Here is a 10821-nt window from a genome sequence, read left to right as displayed (position 1 = left end):
CATAAACGATCAATCTTTGTTTGGTCCCACCACCCCCTCTCTTCCTCCTTGGAATAAAGAAGTTTCCTAATTAGGAGAGGCTCACAATTAATGACAATTCAAATTCAAAATTTGAATTTGAATTAGCATTAATTACTCCTTAAATTCGTCCCTCCAATTAAGCCAATAACCATTAATTTAAATTTGAAATTTAATTTCAGATTTAAATCAATTAATCACTTAATGCTCCCAATTAATGACAATTCAAATTCAAAATTTGAATTTGAATTAGCATTAATTACTCTTTAATTTCCTCTCCCCTCTCTCCCCATATGGCCGGCCACCTCACCTTTATTGTTTTTCTATTTAATCGCCACATCACCATCTCAAATGCCTCCTAAATAACTTAATTTAGGAATTAATTTAAATCCATTTGAAATTCAAATTCAAGAAGGATTTAATTAATTCTTTCCTAAATCCAATCATCCATACGGTTTGGCTCCTTGCTGGAATCTATTCTTCTAAAGCATTCACTCCTATTTATTCCTATCTTAATTCCCAAAATCAATTAACTGATTTTGGAGAATTAAAATCCCTTAAATTTATGTGGTCCCGCCGTCCCCCTCTCCTCCTAATTGCTCCAGCAAACTTCCTTTTTTTGTTTTATTTTTTTTTCAAATATGAGAATTCTTCTTGGCTGACAATCCCATGTCCCCACCTCATTTAAGTCCTTCCCAACTCATACCTTCCCGTTGGAATTAAATCGCTAATTTCCACGTCTTCATTCACGCCACCCTTCTCTTCCAGTGAAGCTCTCGTTTGCTGCCCACATTCCAGCCAAGTGTTTTCTTTTCTTACTTATTCCTTTGGCAAAGATTTCCCAAGCTCACCACTGCTGGCCGAATCCCCTCAATTTTCTCTCTTGGTTTCCTATCCAAATGCCACAGCCTCTACTCATAAAATCTGAAGAATCACTTCAGGTTTTGAGTTACGGGCTCTCCTCCCTCCAAGGCTATACAAGAAACTTATTTCAGATTTTGGAGCGGAGATCCTCTCCGTAGCAAAGCCGGCGTTTCCGTTCTACATCAGTTTTATCTCTCATTTGAAGTTGATGGAGTTCATTTTTTGAGCTGTAGGAATCCAGATCTGTTTGTAGGCTATAGACAATGATCCAAAGTGTTCCAGATATCCTTACAGGTTTCAAGATTAAGAATATAGGGAAGAAGCGAAGGGTAAATAGTGGAAAAGAGGGCAGAAGAAAGGTTTTGATCAACAAGCATCCAAGTATTATATGCATTGTTGATGGCTACTGAGTTATCGAAAAGCAAGACTTGTTTTGGGGGTTTTGGATTTGTACCATCTAAATATCCGATAAATCTATTTGCAACAACAAGTTTATAGATCTGAGAGCACCATATTGGATGGCTGTCCGCATTCAACTGCACATTGAGCACAGCCTTAACATTGGACATCAGGAACTTTAACTGAGCTGGAATGGACACTTCAACAGATGACTGAGATGACATTGTGGATGTCGTAGAGGAAGATTCATTACCGGCCATGATAGCAGACAAAGGGAGTGGTATTAGAGGTACTGGTGCTCTGATACCATGATAAGGTTTTGGACATGCAAGTTAGACAGCACAAGGGAAAGATAGAAAAAGAAGCATGGCTACAGTATTTGATAAAGCTCAAGCTTGTATTACCCTTTTTATTACAGTGTATTTATATTATACTATCAGACATTCATATTAATATCCTACGAAAGAAGGCCGTCCCAAATAAAGCCTAATGCTCATACAAAAAATTCTTTCAAAAGCAGTAAGAAGGCCGTCCCAAATAAAGCCTAATTCTCATGCCAGAAGTTTGATTTAGATATAAGGCTTGTATTTAATATTAAATAAAGCCAATCTGGCAAATGGTTCATGGAGGCCAGGGGTACATGAACCTTCCAAGATTTTGCATTGGCGTGAGCCTGATGCTCAGAGACGCTCATTGTGTTTATTTCAACTACGTTGAGCCCAATAGGAAATAAAGCCTAAGTATACCATGTTAGATGCATAAGAAATATATGCATCTCATGACCATATGGAATAAGGCTTCGTTTACGATAATTTTTTTTTCTATTTCTAAAGTAGTTTTTTAATATAAAATTTTGTATATGAAAAAATTATGTACTAAAAAGTTGTTTTAGAAAGCAATTCCAAATGAAGCCTAACTTAGTATTATACTATGAATTATTAACATATCAACTTCCAGAGAAATTATTGTGTGCGGAGTTTGGATGGGAAGAACTATCTGGACTACGAGTGTACACACTGTGTACAAACAATGTGTATACTAATTTGATACACATTGTGTATAAATATGTATACAGTATGTACACTCACATGTCCGAACGGTTCTTTCTGTCCGGACTCCACAAAGAATAATTTCTTGCAACTTCCAATAGGTCAATTAAATCAACCATTTCCTCAAGTATTTCCAAAGTAACTACAGTGGAACCTCTTTGTAACATGGAAACATGCCATAAAGAGGGATAGATTGATTTGCAGGTCCAAAATTCATCCAAAGGTGCGAGTAAATCTACACCAATTTATTAAAGTTATTGGGTATAACCGCCAGTTGAACCATTATTGCATTCTGAATTGTTCCCACCACCCGATGTAGCCATGCACAAAATGGAAAAAGCTTAAAGCTCGCTCATTCAAATTCCGGAGGAAAACAAAATTTTGGAGCAAATAAACTCAACCCCATCATGCAATTATTTTTGGTATGTTTGTTGAGAATAGTGGTGTAAGTGAGCCGAACCAGCTTGCTAGCTAGCTTGACCCATAAACGAGCCGAGCTCGTTTAGTAAACGAGCTCGAGCTAGCTGAGGCTTGGCTCGTTAGCTCGCAAGCCAGCTCGAAATTATTAAATTTGAATAATTTAATGAAATTAATGATAAATGTCTCCCTATATTTTGTAGTCCCGATGTGTTCTAAAGTTCAACTGCAAATTTAGAATCCCTACGTGTGTTTCAAGAACTCATAAATCCTGCGCGTATCCCAATGGTTTGCCTCTCTCTCTCTCTCTCTCTCTCTCTCTCTCTCTCTCTCTCTCTCGACGCTTGCAACGAACCAGCAAACCCCCAAGGCGCTCACGTAGCGTTGAGGGCGGGAAACCGGTGCGATGCTTGTGACGAGATAAGGATCCCTCTTCAATGCTAGCAACGAGCCGGCAAACCCCCGAGGCGCTCAAGTAGCGTTGTAGGGCGGGAAACCGGTGCGGCGCTTGCGGCGAAGGGGATAAAAAAAGTGTTTTTATTTTACTTTATTTTTATATAAGTACCCCCGAACGCCCACGTGGTGCAGAGGGGGGAAATATGTGTTCTTTCTAACATTTTGTTTCCTTCTTATAATAAACAAACAAAAAACCCTTAAATGCTCACGTAGCAGGCGGGAATAAAAAAAATTTCATTCGCGACGGCGGTTTCATTTTTGACACCTACTTCAAGCGCTCACGTAGCATCGAGGGGAAGGTTGCCTCTTGGTTTTTCCCCTAAACGGGGGAGACGTCGAGAGGCTGCTGAAATTTGGATTAAAAATCCAAGGACTTCGAACAATGTTGAATCTTATTTGGACACTAATTTGAATGATGCAAAGGACTTTAACTCAATAAATGAGCTTGCAAATTTAAAAAAAAAAAAAAATTAGAGAGGACTCAAATGTGACATGAACTACAAAAGACTTGAACAAAAATAAATTTGAACTCAAGTGAACCCGATCTGAACTCGGGCTTGAACTCTACAAAACAGCAGGGGACTCGAATTGAAGATGTAGCCTGAACTTTATTTGAACTTATGGAGGACTATCTTTGAACTTGAACTGAACCACAAAAGATTTGAATTTGAACTCAAGAAAATACTTAAGTTGGGCTACAAAGAAATTGTATTTGAACAACTTGAATCAAATTGAGAATTCAAGTTGGATCCAAACAAACATCAATGAATAGAACTTGGACTTAAGATTGGTCTTAGGAATGTGATACTTCGATTGAATGTAAAAATTTAAACTTGAATTGTGTGGCATTGTTTGAGACTTGAACAAAGAATTAAAAGTTCAACTTTCCTACAAGCATCAACAAGTAATTATGAGCAGTGACCTATGGCGAATAGAATCCCTATATCTCACTCATAAGAGCAATTGATATGAATTTGATGAGCAAAGATAGTTACAATGGGGATATTCATAAAAAAATTTACATATGAATATAGTGAAGTCTCCATTATCAACAACAATTCATCAACAAGCAAGGTTAGAAAATTATAAAGAATGCAATGAAGGAAGACTCCTTATGCATACATGTATTTATGCTTAAGGTCAATGTAGCAAGATTGAGCATCCAACATTAACATACCTACATCAAAGGTGTACTCGAATAGTTTGAGATGAATGTTATCGCTAAGTAATCAAAGTCGTTTGATTATACATGAGTACATCATTCTCCTACCAATATATATGTATGACATACGATGACATCTCCACCATCAATAATGATTCAACTTCAAGAAAGTGCATCAACAAATGAGTCCAATACGTAGTAAACATGACAGATTAATGATCAAGATTTGTTGAACAAGTCTTAAACAAATACAGTTTGCAAGTGGCTAACATCATTTGACCTCAGATAAATATGCCAACTTGTTTGTAAACAATAAGGTTGACAAGCATTCTAAGAATTCATTCAAGGAGGATGCAATGAATGCATTCAAGGAGATTATGATGGATGCATAAGCAAGTGCAAGCTAGAATATGACCCTTCCACGGTCAATGCAAGTTGACATGCAATATATCTGCTACACATACAAGATACCCACACCCCAACAAGTCATCGTGGTAGAAGGTGATGAATGTTACAACACCTCTACAATCAATTATTATTCAATGTTGAGCAAATATGTTGATTTGTTACAAGCAAAGATTAATGACTACAACAAATACAACCTCTACGAGACATCATAGAAGGTTTGTTGTACACTAGTATGTCAACCACAAACAAAAATGCAAAAATAATTATAGCAAATTCAAATGTTGTAGTCAGATTTAGAAGACTCGTATGCAAAGCAAAGACCACGAACAAAAACATCATGTAAAGGAAATTGTCTACAAACAAAAGCAGGAGATTAGTTAGTGTACTATGATCCACCTACGAAAAGCAACGAGTAGTGCACGACAATCTACTTGTATGAAGCAGCGAACAACTCTATTCAGAAGCTGCTATGCCACGCCACCGGATCTGCAACATTCGTACAAGTAGACATAAGGCGTCTATTCCAAGAATATCCCCGCACATGCACCTTAACTTGTATGCACATAGGTACACTAAAGGGGTAAATACTATCAACACCCGCAAGGGCCCCAGCGAGCGTGTTATTGGTACACACGTAACGTCTAGAGATGCTGCGCGGGTTATTAAATTTAAACCCGATCCTTCTAAATAGATAAAAGGAGTCGACAGGGTTTAATTATAAAATGTCCCCAAACCCGCATGGACCCCGGCGAGCATGTTATTGGTACACACGTGACGTCTAGGGATGCTGCGCGGGTTATCAAATTTTAAGTCCGATCCTCCTTAGCAGGTAAAAAGGAGTCGACAGGGTTTAATTATAAAATGCCCCTAAACCCGCATGGGCCCCAGTGAGCGTGTTATAGAAATACACGTGACGTCTAGGGATGCAGCGCGAGTTATCAAATTTTGAACCCGATTCTCCTAAGAAAATAAAAGGAGTGGACAGGGTTTAATTATAAAATGCCCCCAAACCTGCATGGGCCCCGGCGAACGTGTTATTGGTACACCGTGACGTCTAGGGATATTGCGCGGGTCGATAAGTGAATTCAAATTCGAACCTAATCCTTCTATACGAGTCAATAGAAGTCGACAGGGTTCGAACAATCAAACAAGTATACGGTTGTGGCGACCATTATATTTGTCTTAATATATTCATATTAGGCCTTCAAGGCCAATAACAATGTGAATTCACTATCAAGGGCATAAAGCCTACGAAATCCGATCCTCTATCGATAGTTCGATAGAGTCAACAAGATTCATTCAACAAAAGAGAAATGACCCCGAACACCCCGATGATGGCCGTGTTGAATGCAGATCTCAACCGGAGGGGTTCCAAAATATTTTCAAATGTCTCCCAAATATCCAAAGTCCATTCCAAATATTTTCATAATTCCACCCAAATACCCAAAACTCCACGAAACCCAAAAACTCCACAAAAATCCCAAAATTCCAAGAATATTTAAAAAATGAAATATGACCATTAATCACTCAAAGCAAAATCCATCCATCCTCAGCAACAGTCTGTCGAGGTGGACAAATTCAAATAAACTCTAGCTCACAAAGAGCCAAATGCCTAGTCGAAAATATCACTATGATCCATTCTCACACAATCTCTTGCCAGTAAGGACGTGGTACGTGTCCACTAATTGGCAGTTTCGCTGCCAAATGGCACTGCAGGTAAACGGTTATGACCCGGGGCCCTCTGAACCGAGTGATTTTGCCGCCAAATGGCACCACAGATAGCGGTTATGGCCAGAGCCAATACGCTCCTTAATGGTGTTAAATCCTTGAGATATGAATCAATAGGATATGATCGATAGGGTACAAAGCCCTTTGTTAGATAAGGTAGATTTAAATTTGTCCCCTTAGACAAACATTCACCCCCGGTCTACAAGGTCCCCTTGAACGAAGCAACTCATGGCTGCCGACAAGGATCCTTCTGTCAGGTTGGGTCGACTACCTCCTCTAACTAAGTAGACCAGGGACCACGATGGCCCGGGATGACGGGACCATGGGATCTTGATCGGGTCCATCATCCATTCCCCCACCATCCGCTTTAAGTGCAAGATGGTGAAATTTCTATTTTTAAATATTAAATATCCAAATCTTCCAAACTTTTCCAAATTCCCAATCTCAATACCCTATGCTGCTACTACATGCTAGATGCACATATTTCTATACGTATCTGATTGATGACTAGCCTTAATCAAAAGTTCTCTCTCGTGATTGGGAGGGGTAATTAACTATAGGGGCTTGCGCCTATAGGAAACCAGAACTCATATCATAAAGTCCTCGCCAAATGAGGGCGAAATCTCTGGGTAGTCTTATCTACAAACCCATCTGCCTTCCAAAATTTACCCCGGAACTTATTCCGTTAAAACTCCCTCGTCGAATAAAAAGAAAAGCGCGGCGGGGAGACCGGGGCCGAATTTTCGGAGCCCACAACAATGGAGCCAGCTCGAGCACGAGCTCGAGTTCGAGGTCGAGCTCACTTTCAACATGACGAGTTCAGCTCAATTGCGCCAAAACTTGACTCGACTTGACTCATTGACACCCCTAGTTGAGAGCTTTGGCTACTAATTAAGAAATCTTGAATTTGAATCTTGCGTGTATAATATGTGTGTGAATTCCCTAAATGTACCCCCAAAAAAAAAGTTCAACCCCAACCTCAATAAAAGTCATTTCTCTGTAACCCCATATCTTTTCAAGGCGTTCCTTTCCGTTTGCCCCACAAATTAACCAAGGTAGCAAGCAAACAACTAGGAGAAAAAATTGAAGTGAACTTAGTAGCGAAATTAACGACGCATGCTAAAAACTAGAACCCAACTGCACAAGCTGAACTTATTAAAAAATATATTATAAGGACAAGTCAAAAGAGTTTCAAACTTAGTTGTAATTCATAACAGTTTTAATCAGTTACTTGCAACTAACCTATAAAATGTCCTTTGTTCCAGTCTAAAGGTCAACATAAAATCAACATGGCAAACTTTTAAAGCCTTGAAAGACATTAAAATATCAGAAAAAAATACTTACCTGTTTGTGTTTAAAGATAGTACTGTTAAAGACTTCAACTGTGAAAGGCCATCCCAGCTAAACTTCTCATCGCATAAATGGTTATCATTCAGGTACAGCTTCTACACAATTAAGGCACAAAAGGCTCCATATTTCACATTTAGTAAGGCTAAAGCTCCAAAGCTAATCATATTTTCAAAGGGAATGTTTCAACCAGATTAAAAAAACAACATAAAATAATGTATTATAAGAAACATACATTCAAGGACTTCAAAATACCAATTTTATTCGGCAATTCTTCAATAGAATTGGAGCTGAATTCCATCTTTATTAAAAACGGTGCACAATCCCAGACATCATCAGGCAAAGCCTGCAAGTTTAATATGTTATAGCCAATCATGAATGCAAAATGCACTTTTAAGTGCTAACCAGAGGGTCGAAATAAAAAAGGAGATTATTGTATGATGCACCCAAAACAACAGAACCAATAAAATATGCTTTGCTTTACGTCAATCATAATCACAATTAAGGTTTCGTTTAGGACGGCTTTTTTATTGTTTTTTAAAGCAGTTTTTTAGTAAAAAATTAAAATTTTTATACTAAAAAGCTACTTTAAGCAATACAAAAGTCATCCCAAATGAAGCTTATAAATATAGTTAAAAAGCAGATAAATTATCTTGTTCTAATAGTGATATTTCTGACTTTCTGCTCAAGTTAAGAACATATCAAATTTAAACTCGTGCAATTGGCGCATAAAATGTCACTCGGGCTAATCCATTATAGGAAAATGATGGATGAAAATCATGTAGAACGCTGTAACAGGCAATTTTTAAAGCCGTACAATTGGCGAGGAGCTAGTTTTATATCATAAATTGCTTTTTTGAAGAAGACAAACATGTGTTGGCCTTTGATCTATATAAATAGTCTCGTCGAGAGGACCATGTAAAAAACATTTTAGACGTCTAATTGTGTAATCAGCGACTGAAGATGAATGCCACAAGTAAGAGAAAACGAATGGTTTTTGTATAGTCCAGCCTTTGTTAACGCTTTAGCTTTCAGCAATAAGACATGCTTTATATTGGGCAACAGAACCATCATAGTTGAGCTTTATTTTAAAAATCCAACAGCAGCCAAGAACGTTAAGGTTTGGAGAGTTTGGAACAAGAGTTCATGTACCTAGTTTAAAAAGCTTAAATTCTTGGTCAAACCATTGCCCAATGCACATAACTGAGCCCAACATCTGCCTCTCTATTGTTGAATACTAGGATTTAACATGCAACGAAAAAAACAAGAAAGAGAAATGTAAATGAATACTAGGATTTAACATGGAAAAATCTGAAATTGGAAAAAATCATGGAGCAACGTGTAATAGCCTTTGGCCTAAGGGTTTCACGGTTTTGTCATGTTGTTGTAACATCCCAAAAGGTCACCCATGCTAGAATTTCTCTGGGATAAGCACGCTTAACTGCGGAATTTTTTAAATGAAATTCCAACAATTACACCAAAAGACACATCGATGTCAAAGAATTTAACTTCTTTTTACTTAAGGAGTTTCACAATTTCTCCCACTTAAGTAATTAACGTTCTTGTCAGCATCTTTATCTGAAAATCATCCACGAGATTATAGAGTTGGCCCCGACAAGTTCAAGTGGTGACTCGCGCCACATAACACTTTGTCCCATACAAGATTCAAGAGGTGGCTTCTATGGCATAACACTTTATCTTGTATGACACTTAATTCTCATCTTCCGGTAGGTGTGTTGCTCTGATATCATTTATAACTGCTCAAACTTTTATTTGTGTATAGAAATAGTACTTGAGTTCACAAGTAATCCTATCGGATCTTCTTGAGTTCGCAAGCAAACCTAACAATAATCGGTAAAAACAATAAGAAAACGTAGAAATTATGGTGGAAGAATAATCAAACGATAGAAAATCTTATAGAAAGCAAAGCAAAATAAGAACAAAGCAAAGATACAAGGGATCCTCAATTTGAGAGGAGGATTGTCTCTCCCAAATATCTAGACAAGAGAGTCTAGAGCCCAAGTCGCCAAGAAACCTTAATTCCAATCAATCAAAACCTCCTACTCCCTAATCATCTCATCCTCTTTAATACAAAAGTTTTCCTAATCTAATTTCCCTCCCAAGCCCTAGCCGCCCATCCTTTTCAATTTGAAATAGCTTGGAAAAGTAGGGCCCACCCCTTTGGGCGGAACGAACCACTCCTATACTCAAGGGCCGGTTGGGCCGATTCAGTGTGAACCGGCCTATCACATATACAAAGAAGACATCTTTTGAATGCAAACAATAATGTTATAGTTTTTGCAAAGTCTATTGAGTGTTGAGATTTTGGTTTGATATTTTAAAATTTTGGGATATTTAGTTGTGCATTTTAACGAAACTCTATTAAGCTTTATTGAAATGAAAGAATTGGTATGCTATAGATTTGTCTATCAATGTATTTTCAATTGAGATGCTACTTGTCTGATGAAAAGTGCAAATAATGATAGTTCACCTAGCAATGTATTTTATTAAGGTATATAAAATTTTCAAACAACAACAACAACAACATCCAGCCTTTATCCCACTATGTGGGGTCGGCTACATGAATCCTTTTTCTCCATTGTGTCCTATTAAAAGTCAAATTCTCGTTTAAATCTAATAAAGAAAGGTCATTCCTAATATTTTCTAACCAAGTCTTTTTAGGTCTACCCCTACCTTTCTTAACACAAGTCAAATCTAATACCTCTACTCTCCTAATCGGGTCATCGGAAGGCCGTCTTTTTATGTGACCAAACCATCTAAGGCGACTCTCTCTAATCTTATCTTCTACTGGAGCTATCCAACCTTTTCACGTATATGCTCATTCCGTATCCTATCTCTAAGGGTAAAGCCACTCATCCACCTGAGCATCCTCATCTCTGCCACACTTAACTTAGTATTATGCTTCTCTTTTAATGGCCAACAATCGGCACAATAAAGCATTGCAGGCCTCAA

The 10821-nt window shown here is 37.9% G+C and overlaps 1 protein-coding gene across 4 annotated transcripts in view; it reads right to left on the bottom strand.

Moving 5' to 3' along the window:
• The window catches only part of LOC110101881 (LRR repeats and ubiquitin-like domain-containing protein At2g30105), a 95011-nt gene that overhangs the window by 43102 nt on the left and 41088 nt on the right, over nucleotides 1-10821 (bottom strand). For 3 of the 4 annotated variants that reach the window (XM_020829973.2, XM_020829976.2, XM_020829977.2), the window contains 2 exons: nucleotides 8084-8194; nucleotides 7846-7946 (listed from right to left, as the gene is read on the bottom strand). In XM_020829973.2, coding sequence (XP_020685632.1) covers nucleotides 7846-7946; nucleotides 8084-8194 — 212 coding nt within the window. The remainder of the gene's footprint in view (nucleotides 1-7845; nucleotides 7947-8083; nucleotides 8195-10821) is intronic. The other variant, XM_020829974.2, reaches the window with a different exon arrangement.

The sequence above is a fragment of the Dendrobium catenatum genome, unplaced genomic scaffold, assembly GCF_001605985.2.
Source record: "Dendrobium catenatum unplaced genomic scaffold, ASM160598v2 fragScaff_scaffold_974, whole genome shotgun sequence".
NCBI lineage: Eukaryota > Viridiplantae > Streptophyta > Magnoliopsida > Asparagales > Orchidaceae > Dendrobium > Dendrobium catenatum.
Note: the sequence above shows the minus strand (reverse complement) of the source record. Positions and strands in the feature narration are given on the sequence as shown.